This window comes from Gopherus evgoodei, chromosome 9 (assembly GCF_007399415.2).
Source record: "Gopherus evgoodei ecotype Sinaloan lineage chromosome 9, rGopEvg1_v1.p, whole genome shotgun sequence".
In the NCBI taxonomy this organism is placed as follows: domain Eukaryota; kingdom Metazoa; phylum Chordata; order Testudines; family Testudinidae; genus Gopherus; species Gopherus evgoodei.
In genome coordinates this window covers 85,840,783-85,857,662 of record NC_044330.1, presented here as the reverse complement: position 1 = coordinate 85,857,662, position 16,880 = coordinate 85,840,783, and the positions used below count along the sequence as shown (strand labels likewise).

Here is a 16,880-nt window from a genome sequence, read left to right as displayed (position 1 = left end):
CAGGGGTGAGGACATTGTTACAGGGCAGAGGACACTATTGCTGCCATGATCACACTTGTTTTGGGAATAAATTGAGGCTCTAGGGTTACTACCAGTACTGAATTCCCTGTACATTTAAATGACTAGGATAATCCATGCTTGCGCAGCATTTTGCAGCTGAGGATTTCAAAACCATTCACTAATTGAGTGGCTATTCTCCCTTGTGAAGTAGGTAAAGGTGCCCAATTTACAGAAAGGAAGCTGTGGCACAGAGGGATGAAGTGACTTGCTCATAGTGATACAGCATCTGAATCAGGAATAGAACCCAGGAGTCCTAGCTCACTAGTGTAAGTGCTCAAGGACACACACTTGCTGAGATAGCAACAGAGCTCAATCGTTTCAAGTCCCAGTGCGCTGTTTCAACCCACAGGACAGACATACATATTGTAGCTGGGCATTGTACTGAAGATAGCATCTGAAAATGGCTTTGTTTGGTTGCTAGAATGAAACAGGAATTGGAAAGAATAGTGAAGTGTGATCAGTTGGGGTTCTATCTTGCTCAGGGGTTGCATATTACTGCTGCTTACAAAACTCCACCAGTGGGCTGGACTGTAGTCAGGTCCAGGATACACCCTCTTTCCTCCTCCACAGGGAGGCTGTCCTAGATTCCACCCCCCCAACCCCTCAGCTGTACTTATACCTCAGAAGCTAGCCAGCCTTGCAACAAAAAAAGAGCGAAGAAACATAAAGCAGGACTCAGCTAGCATGATGGCTCGATGCGCTCCACGGCTTATCCGCCCCTTGCTAAACGGACTTAATTTGGGCAAAGTTCAGTCTTTTCAGTACCTCAGAGTAGCTGAGCACAGTCAGGCACCTGCCAGCCTGCAGCCAGAGAGAAGCTTCAGCTCAACACACAGGCTCCATGATGTCCCAAGGGACACAGGGTAAGCAAAAGACTCAACTCTACCTCATTTCTTCCAGGACCTTTCAGAAAAAACAGTCAGACCCCTCCTGCCTCTATCTCGGCCTGCTGAGGTGGGTGGGACAGACAAATTAGTGAGAGTGTTTAAAATAAATAGCAAGCAATCCCCTAATTAGGTGAGACTGGCACTGCAAGACCACAGCCCGGTCTGTGGGAAATATGGCTTCACCTGCATCTAGAATGAAAGAGGCAATGCCACCACAGGGACAATTGGGGTGGACATTATGCTGAATCTGTGCATGGTTCTTGCCCTGTGTACTCACTAGCTTATGGTACTTGGTGTCCTAAAGGGAGAGCAGTCGACAGAGGGTTGAATTGGGATAATAGATAATATTTAGTGGGGGGTAGCCACTGAGGGGCAAGTTCAGCAATACCTCCTGTATTTAGATCTGAGTGAGTTCCAGCAAATGCTGGGGACTAGTATTTCTCTGACTGTGGCAACATTTATGTACCTTGGCTGGTTCCTTTCTTTTTTTTGTCTGAATTTAGTGCTAGTTGGACAGCTCTGGAGAATGAAATCCTTTCTTTATTCATAGCAGCACTACAAGCTTCCCTCTCCCTCTTCTCTTGCCAAGTGCTTCACTGCTGACCCAGAGGGTGAGAGGGCAGCTGAGTCTCCATAGCCTGGTGATGGTTATTATTTGTCTGTGCTATAATAGAAACCCCAACTGAGATGAGTGTCCTATTGTGCTAGGTGCTGTACAAATACAGGGTGAGAGGCCAGGCTGACAATCTAAAGAGGCAAGACAGACACATGGGGGTGGAGGAAGAGACAGAGCCCCAGAAATATGCAGTGGCTTTGACAAGGTCACACAGCAGGTCAGTGGAAAAGCCAGGTTCCTGAGTCCAGCTGAACCACACTGCCCGAGCCAGGCCTCGGCCTCTCTGCGGAGACAGCTGAAAAGAGGACCAATTAATGCAAACCATGACAGTATTTTTTGTGATGTGGACCCCTGTTTGGTAGAAATTGGTCTGAGATTTGCATCGTTTTCCCTATGCCTCCAAACACCCATCAGAGGATAAATACACTCAGTCACTGTCAGTAGGGCTGGATTCCCAGTGTGATGAAAGGCTTCAGGGCCCATTTTCCATTATGGTGGCTTTACATACTCTAGTGCTGCAGGATGGTTTATATTTCAGTGCCTGAGGGAAAGGTGAGGTCATGTCATGTGTCCTGAAGATGTCAAATACTTCACCTCAGTAACCGTTTTTTCTCAGAAAGGGCCAATGGGGTTTAAGGAATTACAGATATATTCTCAGGGTTTTATTAGTGTAATGTGGTGGTTTTTTTTTTTTTTTTTTTTTTTTTTTTTTGAAGGATATATTCAACACATGGCCAAGGGCTGGCCAAGGCTTCTAGCTACAGCCACGTGAGTTCAGATTCTGACCTTGTCCTTCACTCCCCAACTCATAAGGCTGGCAGCACTGCGCAGGCAGCAGTGCACGCATTTCCTGGGCGGAAGCCAGCACCTCACATTGCACTGCACTGACTATCACCCTCACAGCTGGGAGAAGAAGGTTCTCAGGAACACCTCCTTGGGGGCAATAGAGCTGACTCCACATTTACTATAGGGGTTGTTACACTATTAACATACAAACAGGAACACAAGTTTTTTTGTTTTTTTTTCCAAATTCTCCCTGTAGTCTCTCAGATGGATCCCACCATTTATTTACATTTTCCCCTAAGGATCTCCCAATCTTTACATCCCTCCACAGTTCTTGGGCAAGCATGCTGAAGCCATCTGCCTTCCCAGTGGATGGATCCCAATCAGAGCTTCTATTTAATGGGCCACAGGGGGCACTGTTGAGCAACACGGACTCCTCACTTTCCACTCAGGAATGCACTGTAGGGCAGAGACCAAGCCGCAAACCCACCTCCCCATCATGGCACTACACAGAACAGTAACCAATGTCAGTTCTTGAGCACGTGAGCTCTTTGTGCAGAAGGACTTTAAGATCCCATCAGGATGGCACATTCTAGAGAGGCTCCTGTTCTTTGATAGGACTGTCTTTTAATGATGAGTTTGTCAGCTAAAGGATGGGGGAGAGTATTCAGGAATAAGGGCTGGGAGAAGACCCATTCCTATCAATCCTGCTCCTCTTAAATTCACAAGTTAAAATTTTCTTTTCTTTTGCAGAATCCCAGCCCAGGGCCAGACCCCAGAAGCAGTTTGGAGGTTGCAGGGGTCAGCAAATCCATCTTTGGATTAGCTATTAAAAATATGTCTTAAATCAGACATAAACAACCCTGCAGCATCTGGCAGGTCAGGTGTAGTGCCTTAAAGCTGCTTTCTGCACCTTTAAAAGAAAGGCCCCCAGGGATCAGAGTATGCCTCATTGGGCCCAAACAATCAACAGGCCAACCCCTTACAGTCAGATCAAAGCATTTATATTTGATCCAAAACCAAACAGTACATGGGCTTGATTAGGGAAGGAGTATTTCACCGGCACCAAATCCTTGGGTGGTTTTAACTGACATTCTGCTTTCAAAAGCATAGAGCTGCAAGCTACTAATTTAGTGTGGTTTGTTATTACCAGTATTTTCCATGATGTGCAGGCACTTTCCAAATACTTGAGAAGGATGGTCCCTGCTCTAAGGAGCTCACCATCTCATGGCAACTAGTGAGGGAAAGGGGACCAACAACAGGCAATTTAGATACAAGGCAACTTGACTCATTCTAAGCTGCACAACAGTAGTGGCGTTTTTAAGGACTTAAGTGTGGGCAGGTTAGGAGCCTTGCAGATTTGCTCAAGGAGGTCATGCCATATGTACAGGAGTGCACAGGAATAGCTATAGAGGACGTTGTGTGAGAAGCTGACCAATGGGAGAACAAGGCTGGGAAATATTGGCAAAGCAGGGTGGGTGTGGGGGAAGGTTGACAAGGGAGGCTAGTGAGGTAAACAGTGTTATTCTGTGAGAGTAAGGAATGCAGAATCAAACAGAGTTTCTGGGTGGATCTGAGTTTTACCTCAAGGCTCTCACCAGTTCTGATGGTATCTTCTCTAGCTAGTCCTCAAAGAGCTCCATTTGTGTTAAGGGTAGTGTGGAAGGAAAACCCATTTCCCTGGGGAAAAGAAAGGGAACTTGTAGCTCTTCCAAACAAATGTGATCCGAGTCAGGCTTTAATCTGCTAGCAAAGATTAAGACCCATCTAGAAAAAGAGCCCAGCCAGCAAAATGGAAAACACAATAGGCCACTTTGTTATCGGACTTTGGAGAAAGGCGTTGTTGTGATAAGCCTGTTAAATGGGGCTTATGAACAGCCACTATCAACTGTTTTCCTTTTTAATTAGTTTGTTGCTTACTAAATTCTTTCCAACAGTACTTTTTGGCACCATGCTTTTTCATACGGTCTTATAAAATATCTTTTAAAAAAGAAACATTTAAAAGGCCACTCCTCTACTAGTTTTCTGTATCATGTAGAGCCTGAGAAGACTAGTGACTGTGGGTGCTTCAGTTTTTGAGCTGCCCAAATTGAAACATCTTGCAGAAATCTTCAGAAAATGCTGAGCACCTGCTTCTGAAAATTAGACACATTTAAAGTGTCTCAAATTGGACACCCCAAATCACTACTGTCTTGAAAATCTTGGTCCAAGATTTTGTTAAGGAACACCAAGAGTTTTGCAAAATGTAATAGAAATAGGAATTCTGTCATGATGTAAAAATGGCAATCAACAGGTTTGCATCTTATGTTTAAATATTACCCTGCAGGGTTGGAATAATAGTCTGTGAAGACAGGAGAGTGAAACTAACTAGTCTAGTAAGGCAGGAGATTTGTGCCACAGAATTGAATGGTTGCTTACATCCATGCACACATCCACCATACCATATGCATAATAAGGACAGCATGTTGTAACCATACGGAGGCAAGCTGTGGAGTCCTGTTTGACAAGCCAGTTGTCAAGCCAGAGAAAATCTTCTAAGTCATTTCAGTCCTCTAAACAGTGAGATTCCCACTGCAGGATGTATGAGATTATCAAAGTAAACAGCCTAAATTATTCATTCAGTTTTACTAATCTAAGGCAGTGATGGTAAGGTGTAATGATTTTTAAAAATAAAAGATTGATAAATACCTAGCAGTGATAATGGGTTTGGCAGTTGTTGATCTAAAAGTGCCTTAAAAAGCGGGTTATCATCATTGCACCATACAGAGAGGTAAACTGAGGCACAGTGGGGCTGTGTAACTTTCCTGAACTCATACACGGAGTCAGTGACAACAGGACTTGGGGTGCCTTATTCTCAGTCCAGTGCTCTGTCTGCTGCACCATGCTGTCACTTAGCTGCCACAGCTCTCACTTAGTCAAGAATATGACTTGGGGCATGAGCCCACATGAATTTCTTATGCTGAATTCCCTTTAAAATCAATGAAAGTTCCATGCCTGGGTGGTTGTAACACTGGTGTCTTAGTGATGGCTGAAGCTCTAAAGGCTTGGTTCAGAAGGTAGGTGAAGGTTGGAGTTTGCTTTTCCTTCTTCCAAAACATTTTGCCCACTGCTAAGTGAAATCCTACCACTTTGCCTTTCCCTATTTTGAAGGAGCCAATCCTTTTATTCAGTTTCTAGGACAAATAGGAAAGATTCTGGGAGACACCGGCTTCAGATATCTGAGAAGGAGTTCCACAGACTGTTAAATGGCTTGCTTTGTTGACCGAGGGTACTTCTATACTACCCGCTGCATCGGCAGATAGTGTTCGATGTATTGGGGATCGATTTATCGCATCTTGTCTAGACGTGATAAATCGATCTCCAAATTGACGCCTGTACTCCACCTCGGCAGGAGGAGTAAGCGGAGTTGACGGGGGAACCATGGTGGTCAACTCGCTGCCGTGAGGACGGCCAGGTAAGTTGAACTCAGATACTTTGACTTGAGCTACATGAATAGTGTAGCTGAAGTTGCGTATCTTAGTTTGACCCCCACCCCAGGCCTTTGCGTAGCTGAAGTCAAAGTATCTTAGTTCAACTTACCTGGCTATCCTCACAGCAGCGAGTCGACCGCTGCGGCTCCCTCATTGACTCCTCTTACTCCTCCTGCTGAGGTGGAGTACAGGCATCAATTTGGGGATCGATTTATCGCGTCTAGACGAGATGCAATAAATCGATCCCTGATACATCAAATAGTATAGACGTACCCTCACTGGGGGGGAGGAGTGTTGAAATGGCTTTGAAGATTTTTCTCCGCCTCTGGCTGCAATGGGCCATTTTGTTACTCATGTGACATGAGTGTGTATAAGAAACCATTCCTACAGTGGTATAGGTCTCCCGCCTGACTTCTCTTAGCCTACGTCCACACTACAGCTTTAAATCGATATTAGTAAAATCAATTTTATAAAACAGGTTTTATAAAATCGATTTTACGCGTCCACACTAGGGCACATTACTTCGGTGGTGTGTGTCCATGGTCCCAGGGTACCATCGATTTCCAGAGCGGTGCACTCTGGGTAGCTCAGTAAAAGAATAGGACCAATAACTTCGATATCCATCCACACTAACCCTAAATCGATTTAGTAATATCGATTTTAGGGTTACTCCTTTCGTTTAGCTGGAGTACAGAAATTGATTTTAAGACCCCTTAAAATCGATTTTAAGTGCCTTGTAGTGTGGACGGTTACAGCGTTAAATCAATTTAACGCTGTTTAAATCGATTTAACGCTGTAGTGTGGACCTGGCCTTACTGTTTTCATCTCCAGGGGGTCCTGCCCTGAAAAATGTTCCGAGTATTGCTTTGTGATTGAAACTCTCCTGAAAAGCAATAGGCAGACCTTGTAATTTTATGGTACATGATTCTCTGAATTATATTTTGCCTATCTGAATTATGTAGCAATGGGAAAACACATAGGGGTGCCTGAAAATGACAAGGAAATAAGACAACCCTTCTGCTCCCTTCTTCTGCCAGTTTAGATTAAATCTAGGCAGAGGCTTTTTCAAGAGATAATCATCAGTGTTTCAAATTTTCTACCACTGGAGGCTACTGGTGGAATCCATTTTACTAGTATTCAAGAGAGCATTAATTAGAGAGATACTGTAACAAGGGCATAATTGTGACAATGCTTGTGATCAACTATTATCTAAGAGTATAGATGGCGCTAGACACAATCATGGCGATTCTGGATCACTGATGCAGAGTTAATCTGATCAGTAAGCATGGTAGAGGGAAGGAATTTCCACTCCCTTCCCCACAGTGGAGTTTTCATAGGTAAATTTTTTCACCTGCTTCTGAAGGATGGATCAGAGACCATTCATTACAATGAGGTAGGTATATGCTACATGTTCTATCCAATGCATTTGGGAATGTCCAGGCCATGTCTACATCTAAAATTTTGCAGCGCTGGTTGTTACAGCTGTATTAGTACAGCTGTATAGGGCCAGCGCTGCAGAGTGGCCACACTTACAGCAACCAGCGCTGCAAGTGGTGTTAGATGTGGCCACACTGCAGCGCTGTTGGGCTGCTTCAAGGGGGGTTCCGGGACCGAGAGAGCAAACCGGGAAAGGAAACCAGCTTCGCCGCGGTTTGCTCTCTCGGTCCCGGAGCCACCCAGCAAACCGCAGGGAAGGAGACCTGCTTGCTCGGGGTTCCGGGACTGAGAGAGCAAACCGGGAACGCCGCGGTTTGCTCTCTAGGTCCCGGAGCCAGCCAGCAAACCGCAGGGAAGGAGACCTGCTTGCTCGGGGTTCCGGGACCGAGAGAGCAAACCGGGAACGCCGCGGTTTGCTCTCTAGGTCCCGGAGCCACCCAGCAAACCGCAGGGAAGGAGACCTGCTTGCTCGAGGTTCCGGGACCGAGAGAGCAAACCGGGAACGCCGCGGTTTGCTCTCTCGGTCCCGGAGCCACCCAGCAAACCGCAGGGAAGGAGACCTGCTTGCTCGGGGTTCCGGGACTGAGGGCTTGTCTACATCAGAAAGTTGCAGCGCTGGTGAGGGAGTTACAGCGCTGCAACTTTGAAGGTGTACACATCTGCAGGGCACCACCAGCGCTGCAACTCCCTGTTTGCAGCGCTGGCCGTACTCCCGTTTTGTCTCGGGTGTAGAGGATCCAGCGCTGGTGATCCAGCGCTGGTAATCCAATGTAGACAGTTACCAGCGCTTTTCTTGACCTCCGTGGAAGGAGGAAGCCTCTGGTAATCAAGCTGGTTTCCTTTCCCGGTTTGCTCTCTCGGTCCCGGAGCCAGCCAGCAAACCGCAGGGAAGGAGACCTGCTTGCTCGGGGTTCCAGGACCGAGAGAGCAAACCGGGAACGCCGCGGTTTGCTCTCTCGGTCCCGGAGCCACCCAGCAAACCGCAGGGAAGGAGACCTGCTTGCTCGGGGTTCCGGGACCGAGAGAGCAAACCGGGAAAGGAAACAAGCTTCGCCGCGGTTTGCTCTCTCGGTCCCGGAACCCCGAGCAAGCAGGTCTCCTTCCCTGCGGTTTGCTGGCTGGCTCCGGGACCGAGAGAGCAAACCGCGGCGTTCCCGGTTTGCTCTCTCGGTCCCGGAACCCCGAGCAAGCAGGTCTCCTTCCCTGCGGTTTGCTGGCTGGCTCCGGGACCGAGAGAGCAAACCGTGGCGTTCCCGGTTTGCTCTCTCGGTCCCGGAACCCCGAGCAAGCAGGTCTCCTTCCCTGCGGTTTGCTGGCTGGCTCCGGGACTGAGAGAGCAAACCGCGGCGAAGCTGGTTTCCTTTCCCGGTTTGCTCTCTCGTCCCGGAACCCCCCTTGAAGCCGCCCAACAGCGCTGCAGTGTGGCCACATCTAACACCACTTGCAGCGCTGGTTGCTGTAAGTGTGGCCACTCTGCAGCGCTGGCCCTATACAGCTGTACTAATACAGCTGTAACAACCAGCGCTGCAAAATTTTAGATGTAGACATGGCCTGAGAGAGCAAACCGGGAACGCCGCGGTTTGCTCTCGCGTTCCCGGAGCCACCCAGCAAACCGCAGGGAAGGAGACCTGCTTGCTCGGGGTTCCGGGACCGAGAGAGCAAACCGCGGCGAAGCTGGTTTCCTTTCCCGGTTTGCTCTCTCGGTCCCGGAACCCCGAGCAAGCAGGTCTCCTTCCCTGCGGTTTGCTGGGTGGCTCCGGGAACGCGAGAGCAAACCGCGGCGAAGCTGGTCTCCTTTCCCGGTTTGCTCTCTCGGTCCCGGAACCCCGAGCAAGCAGGTCTCCTTCCCTGCGGTTTGCTGGGTGGCTCCGGGACCGAGAGAGCAAACCGGGAAAGGAAACCAGCTTGATTACCAGAGGCTTCCTCCTTCCACGGAGGTCAAGAAAAGCGCTGGTAACTGTCTACATTGGATTACCAGCGCTGGATCCTCTACACCCGAGACAAAACGGGAGTACGGCCAGCGCTGCAAACAGGGAGTTGCAGCGCTGGTGGTGCCCTGCAGATGTGTACACCTTCAAAGTTGCAGCGCTGTAACTCCCTCACCAGCGCTGCAACTTTCTGATGTAGACAAGCGAGGGGAAGGAAAACTGTCTGAACTAGGTCCACAGGCGCCGACTTTCCAAAGGGCCCGGGGGGTGTTCGACCCCTGGCTCTGGCCCAGGCTCCGCCCCCACTCTATCACTCCCCCAAGGCCCCACCATTGCCCCACCTCTTCCTGCCCCTGCTTCACCCCTGCCCCACCTCTTCCACCCTATCCCACTTCTTCCCACCCAGTTCCACCCCCTTCCCTTGAGTGCACCACATCCTCGCTCCTTCCCCTTCCCTCCAAGCCTCCTGCATGCTGCAAAACAGTTGTTTATGGCAGGCAGGAGGCGCAGGAAGGGAGGGGGAGGCATTGAAGCATTGGGCCCACTAGGGGGTGGGAAGTGCTGGGGTGGGGTGGGGAGGCGCTGATAGGGTGGCTGCCGGTGTGAGCTCAGCATCCAGCATTTTTTCCATGTGGGTGCTTCAGCCCTGGAGCACCCACGGAGTCGGCACCTATGCCTAGGTCCTTCTCATCTGTTTCTGCACTCACTGATAGAAAGAAATCAGTGGAGGACTCTCTATGCCAGAAATAATTGATTTCTGCCTGCTGCACAGCACAGCTAGGGGTGAACACATTGCATAAGCACTCCCAGCTGTTGCTTCAGCTGTCTCCAGGATATCCCTAATAACAAGTTTTCCCTCTGCTTACTTCTCAGGCTTTCCAAGAGCATGCCTGAGGCAACTGAGCCTAAATACAATGTAGCACATCCTTCTGGGAAACTACACTGGAAACTTCAGAGCCTTTGGTATATACTTAGGCCATTTGATTTTGTGTGCTTGCACTCTGGGCATATTGCTAAGAAATAGGTAGACTGTGTCATAATTTCCCAAAACATCTGAGCGTCACTGCATGTGTCTTTGTCCTTTGGGCTTCCAGGAATGTGGCCTTGCTGAGTTTTGCTCACTTTAAGTCTTATTCTGACTGCGAGAAACTGGGTGCTGTTTCATTCAGCCTTGTATAAGGGGCAAACCAGAGGATTGCAGGCTTGGCCAATTCTCTCTACTAAACAAACACATCATTCTCAAGGCTGCAAAACTTTCTTCCGATGCCAGCAATGACAAAAGCAAGGCCACCTGGCTGCAGCAACACTTCTGTTGCTCAGGAATGTATCAGAAGCTGCTAGATGGGTGACATCCCTTTCTAGAGAGCTGAGAGAGCAATCTGCAAAGTCAACCTGGGAGAGTGGGGTGCACGAGCTGCTGTGAAGTTCTGTTGACTTTGGAGACCATTCTTGCTTTGTGAATTCACAGGCATATGGGTAGGTCCCTGTTCATAGGTGCTATGCAGAATGATGCCATTGTATTCAGTGTGCCACTCTGTCAGCCCATCGAGTTCTAAACACTGAGAGAGCTGGTGTTGTGATATGCTTCTAGGCCACCAGTGCACCTCTTGACTAGGCCAATATTGTTTACTATTTGGTTGTTTAGTGGTTGATGGGAAATGAGTTGGGGGAGGGTCTCAGTCTAGATCCTATGGGACAGATGTCTCCACATGGGTGACATGAATTGGCCATCTTCTTGTCAAAGTTGGCATTGAGGGCAAAAGCTTAGAAAAGAGACGACTAAGGGGGGGGGGAATATAATAGAAGTCTATAAAATCATGAATGGTATAGAAAAAGTGAATAAGGAAGTGTTATGTATCCTTTAACATAACACTATAACCCGGGGTCACCCAATGAAATTAATAGGTAGCAGGTTTAAAACAAACATAAGGAACACAATGCACAGTCAACCTGTGGAATTTGTTGCCAGGGGATGTTATGAAGGCCAAAAGTGTAACTGAGTTCAAAAAGAATTAGCTAACTTCGTGGAGGGTAGGTCCATCAATAGCTATTAGCCAAGATGGTCAGGGACACAACCCCGTGCTCTGGGTGTCTCTAAACCTCTTATTGCCTGAAGCTGGGACTGGATGACGGGGATGGATCTCTCACTAATTACTCTGTTCTGTTCATTCCCTCTGAAGCATCTGGCACTGGGCACTGTTAACAGTTAGGGTACTGGGCTATATGGACCCTGGGTCTGACCCAGAATGGCCGTCCTTATGTTCTTAAGGACTGAGTGAGATACAGAGGCTGATCTTTTCCTCTCCTCCCTAGAGATGGTTCTTCTAGGTCAGTGCTGGCAGGCCTGTTCCATAGGTCTCTAGGGCTGTCAATTTAAATTGCAAATTCCCTTCAGCAAGAATGATTTCACCTCATCTGAGATTTCCACTTCTCTCTTGGAAGTTGTTTTTAGAGTCCCTCACCGGTCCTGATTTTGTAACCTTGGGGTATGAGGTTTCTGGCACTTTACTGTAGGGATGGTTGAACCTCAAAGCATTCAGCAGATGCTGAACTTCACCATCTGTAATTCGGATGTAATTGATCTGCCAAACTGGGCCAGAATAGGTTGTTTCATGAGATTTCCAGAACCAGCATGCAGACAGCTCCTCTTGGGGTATTTTGACAACTTTGCTTCCAGGACGAACCCAGAGCAGCACAAGCAGCTGTGAAAATCAGCAATAATGCAATTGTTAGCTATGTTCTGTTTAAGTCTGGGGCAAAAAAGTCTTTTATCTGAATTGTTTGGCCACCCCTTAGGTATTGTGGAGGTAGCACTGTGTGGGAAGCACAGTTGAGTTACCAAAATCCTGCCTCTGTTCTTGCATAGGAGATGTAACAGAAGTACACTAGCCACAGAAATGCTAATTGGACCCATATGACTTTTAGGAGCTCCATATGATGAAGCTTGTGTGCCTGCAGTTTATAGATCACGAAGACCTGTGAATATTTCCTGCCGTGGCATACCCTGGGGAACCCAAGTAAAGTCACAAGTGTATGTTTTACAGCAGGCTCAGAGCTAGATGTGTTTAATTGGTAGCCCTCTGTTGTGATTCCCTTGTCTATACTATATTCTCCATATTTCCCAGTCTCTTTTCTCCAGCCGACAGGAATCCAATTAGGTTGCATTCATGCAAAGAAAGGCATAGGGGATGAGTGATTTAACATCCAGAGAAAATCCCTCTCTATCTTTTGAGCAGTACTTCAGAATAACCTAAGTAGAGGCAGAAAGAACCCATCTCAGGTTTTATACAGTGCTTGCTGGGTCTGATCTATTGTTGTTGCTATAATGCAGTAGTTAATTATTACAGGCAACGTATCTAGGTTGATATGTTGTAGGCATCCCTGCAGAAACGGGTCGGGAGTTTTATGCAGACTTCCAGCCAGAATGGGCATTTTCAGCAAAGTTCCTGGACCTTAACCTTCATATAGAGTTTTAGGGCCAAATCTAGCCCTAGTGAAAACGGTTGTGACACTGAAAGCTGTCTCCCTCTTATGATAAGGATGAATTTAGCTCTTAGTGTATTATCAAGGCTCCCAGTGACCCTTTCAGGGGTTGAACTAACAAAAAGTAGAAATGGAGCATTTAGCAAATAATCCTCGGGGGGAGGGGGGAGAGCAAGCCCTGTTTGCGCAATTTAAATCTGATCCTGAGCAGCTTTACTGTGCAGTTTCCTCCCTTCACTCCATACAGGATTAGCCCAGAGAGGCCCCCCTCTCCCAGCAATAGCATATTCTAGCAAGCTCTTTGGGTTTAAATCAACAGTCTCCCACTGCTTGCCCATACACAGGCTGCAGGTGCAGTACGGGTACGCTCGTTCACCCTTAATCAAATTTCTATTCTTAGAAATGTTTGCTGAAGGAGTAAAGTTTGAGTCTGTTGAGATTTGAATGGCTCTAGTTTGCCCTTCCTTGTGCAGGGAACGACAAGGACAGACACATGAAGATACATAGTGTAGGGACTTGCATGCAACTGCTTTGTAGCCCTTCAAGAAACTGAGTGCTTATGTAAATTCCTCATGTGATCACTGCTTCATTCTCCTGCTTAACTGGCAGTTGTTTCATAGGTGGCAGTGGCCCAGCTTGCACTGACTTCCTGTAACTTGTTTGACAGCTCTGCGGACAGAGTGACTGTGCATTTTATAAACCGGGATGGAGAGAGACTCACGGCCACAGCCAAAGAAGGGGAGAGTTTGCTGGAAGTGGTAGTTAATCAAAACCTGAGCATTGATGGCTTCGGTAGGTGCAATAATAAAGCCTCCCCGGGGTCAAACACATGTGAAATAAGCGATGTGGGGAATTGTGAGACTGCTGACTGTCTGACGAAGTGGGTATTCACCCACGAAAGCTCATGCTCCAAAATGTCTGTTAGTCTATAAGGTGCCACAGGATTCTTTGCTGCTTTTACAGATCCAGACTAACACGGCTACCCCTCTGATACCTGACTGTCAATGTCACTCATTGTTCTGGTTATCATCAGTTCTGCGGTTGGGTCAAACTCATGTCGCTGAACTGGGGGCCAGCTTCTCTCTCTGCCACACAGTCCTTAATGAGTATGTATGTGTCCGGGGAGTAGGGGTTTCACATCCCTGTCTCATTTAAAGGGCCAGAACATCAATATCTGTGCTCCCCTTCCTAGCTGGCATCCCATGGACTGTATTAATGTGGTTATTTGATACATCCAGATAAATATGTTCATATTTCAACTATGTATTAATTTGGCTTTGGGAGCCTTCTGGATCAGAAGCATGGGGCTATCAGTAAATGTTAGTAGCAAGAATGGCTCCTTGATTTCCCTCTGGAACCTCTCCTGATGCACTTTCAGCTTGGGTATAGGCAGGGCTGCCTCTTCTCCCAGTTCCTTAAGAGTGTCTCCCCTACCTCCTTGCTGTTCTCTGATGCACTGTGCTGACCCCTCCCTCTTCCTGCAGGTGCCTGTGAAGGGACATTGGCCTGCTCCACGTGTCACCTCATCTTCGAGGAGGACGTCTTTCAAAAGTTGGATGCCATTACAGACGAGGAGCTGGACATGCTGGATTTGGCCTATGGACTCACTGATACGTAAGCATTTCTGCCTGTTGGCCTACAGAAACCCACCACTTTCTGGACTGGGAACGTTCTGTCTCGCTCCTCGTAATCCAGTCTCCCAGTGTTTATAAGGCACCAGTTATTGAGAGAATGTGATTTATTTTCTATTATGAACGTATCATAAGAATCTCCTTCCTCTGGGAGGGTAGTGCTACCTCCTTCCTGTGATAGCTGGGCTGTTGTATGAATCTGGGGACAAACCAGAATGGTGTGGGCATTGGTGGTGGGAGCTAGTGGATTCTTTCCTTTGCCATAAAAATGTATGAGGCTCATTCTGTTGTCTGCTTTTCAGATCACGCCTAGGCTGCCAGGTGTGTGTGAAGAAGGCGATGGATGGTTTGACTGTCCAGGTCCCAGCGGAGGTTGCTGACATGAGGAGAGAGCTGGAAGTGGGAAAGCAAAGCAAATAATGTACAAATAATATTAGTAACTGTCATTGGCACCTGCACAAAGCCTTCCCTTGGATTTAGGCGTGTTTTTTTTAAGTATGTTATATTTTGTTGTTTCCATTGAGCCTTGTGACCAGTTTGCATTAGGTCACATAGCTCCTGATTCAGAATCCATCCCTATTCAGCAAAACTCTTCCTTACACATGTGCTAAACTTGAAGGACTTAAGCATATGCTTAGAGTTAAAAACGTGCTTAAGTCTGCTGATGTTCAGCAAAACACCTCAGTGTTTTGCTTAAATGCTCTGCTGAATTGGGGCCATAGCAAACATAGGTGATTCTCTCCCTTCCTTGAAGTTAAGGACATGCCATTCACAGTAACTGTTGGGAATTTTGCTGGATCTGGCTACTTAACTGTAGAGAGACTTCCCTTTTTGACATAACTGGGGGGATGCTAGTGCTATAAAATCATAATTGCATGCATCAGCTTGATTAAATAGGCTAGGTTAGTTTGATAAATAGCAATGGATTGATAACAGGATTCTGCTATTTTATACAGAAATGGAATTCTTTTTCCATAAATATGAACTTTTTGTGCCAATGTGCACCAACTGTGCTAATTTCTCCAAATATTTGCTCCTTTCCCCACTATTGTATCCCATTCCAGCTCAAAAATAAAAGGCTAATCACTGGGTTTCTAGACCAATTAACTTTTTGTTTTCCTGATGTGGTTGATAGTACAATGAATGAAATGGAGATTTGGGGCATGAACATGCAGTTGCTGTTTTAAAAGATGTATTTTACCTCCTGGATTCTTTCCTGATGGGCATGTCTAAGCTGCAGTCAGAGGTGTGACTGCAGCCTGTGTAGTCCTATCCAAGATTGCTTTGATCTGTCTCAAATGACAATAGCAGTGAAGCCACAGCAGCATAGGCTGCGTAACCCTACCTGCTCACTTCACGTTCCCTTAGACTTGAAAGGCCAAGCTGTGGCATCTACTCGGCTCTTTTTAATGCACTAGCACAAGTCTGTAGACCTGGGCTGAGAGGCTCACTCCCAGACCCAGTGTAGACATGCCCGCTGCTTTGGCTTCACTGATATTTGCATTCCAGCTAGCTAGACCAAAGCTTGCTCTGGTATTTAGACACATGCTGTAGTCACCTGTCTGACTACAGTGTAGATGTACCCTATACGTTTGAGTGAAATTTCTAAACTTGCCACTGAAGCCACATGGACATTTGAAGTGTGTATTCAGGTTTTCCATTCAGAAATCTTTCTCTCAGAAGTAAGGATTTGGTTGCAAATTCATAATGCATTTATCAGGCAATCAAAAAACAATGCCCTAATGGGAAACTGTCTATCAGCTTGCAATATGTTTTAGTGATAAAAGGGAATACTTTTTCACACAATGCATTATTAGACAGTGGAATTAATTGCCACAAGATATCATTGAGGCCAAGAATTTAGCAAGATTTAAAGAGGGGCTGGACATTTATGTGAATAGCAAGAATGTCCAGAGTTATAATAGCTGATGCTAACAAAAGAGTACTGCAAGGGAGATAAAATGTCATGTTTCAGGGTTACTTTAAGCTAATCTTTTAGAGATTAGGATGAGACCTTCAGGGGCAGATTTTTCCACATCTACTTACTGTGGGGTTTTCTTCCTTCAGATTGTCTGGTGCCTGACATCTGCCATAAATCTGCTTCTTCATGTGCAGTCCAATCCCACACATCTGATTTCAACCACCTAGCCTGTTTTGGCTGGGATAAGCATGCAAATTGCTAGATGCTGATGTGAACCATTTTAAACTGGGAAGCATGTGAAAACAGGCTCTTTGGTGAGATTTCCAGTGCCTCCTGCTCCTGAATAAGCTGGCAGTAAAATGAAAAAAGCCTTTCTCACAGTGATTTGGCACAGCCCAGGCTGGAAACCAGCAGCACTTACATGAGAAAATGGAACAAAAAAGTTAGCCAAACTCTTTCAAACAGCAAAGATTCTAAACAGATCTTATTGTAGTTGACTTGATGTTGCCAACCGTACTGTCAATGGTAAATAACCCAGTGTCATTGTCACCTGCATCTCATGGCATTTTGTTTTTTATGCTCCTTCTGTTATTTCTATACAGATTCCATTATTCTTAGAAATATGCTCTGCCCTGCATTGCCTGGGTGGCCTGCAGGGTGTTTT

The 16,880-nt window shown here is 46.8% G+C and overlaps 1 protein-coding gene across 1 annotated transcript; it reads left to right on the top strand.

The window, feature by feature from the left end:
- Positions 1-724: 724 nt before the first annotated feature.
- On the top strand, positions 725-15,402 carry LOC115657898 (adrenodoxin-like). Its single transcript, XM_030576243.1, has 4 exons — positions 725-923; positions 13,332-13,456; positions 14,149-14,278; positions 14,598-15,402. The coding sequence occupies exons 1-4, from the start codon at positions 745-747 to the stop codon at positions 14,713-14,715; spliced, it is 552 nt and encodes a 183-aa protein (XP_030432103.1). The 5' UTR covers positions 725-744; the 3' UTR covers positions 14,716-15,402.
- Positions 15,403-16,880: the final 1,478 nt, after the last annotated feature.

Bases quoted from the DNA above. Each gene is read 5' to 3' on its own strand.
- LOC115657898 (XM_030576243.1), top strand. From the start codon at position 745: ATGATGGCTCGATGCGCTCCACGGCTTATCCGCCCCTTGCTAAACGGA. The intron at 924-13,331 runs GTAAGCAAAAGA...CTTGTTTGACAG, and splicing joins GATGTCCCAAGGGACACAGG to CTCTGCGGACAGAGTGACTG. The intron at 13,457-14,148 runs GTAGGTGCAATA...CTCTTCCTGCAG, and splicing joins CCTGAGCATTGATGGCTTCG to GTGCCTGTGAAGGGACATTG.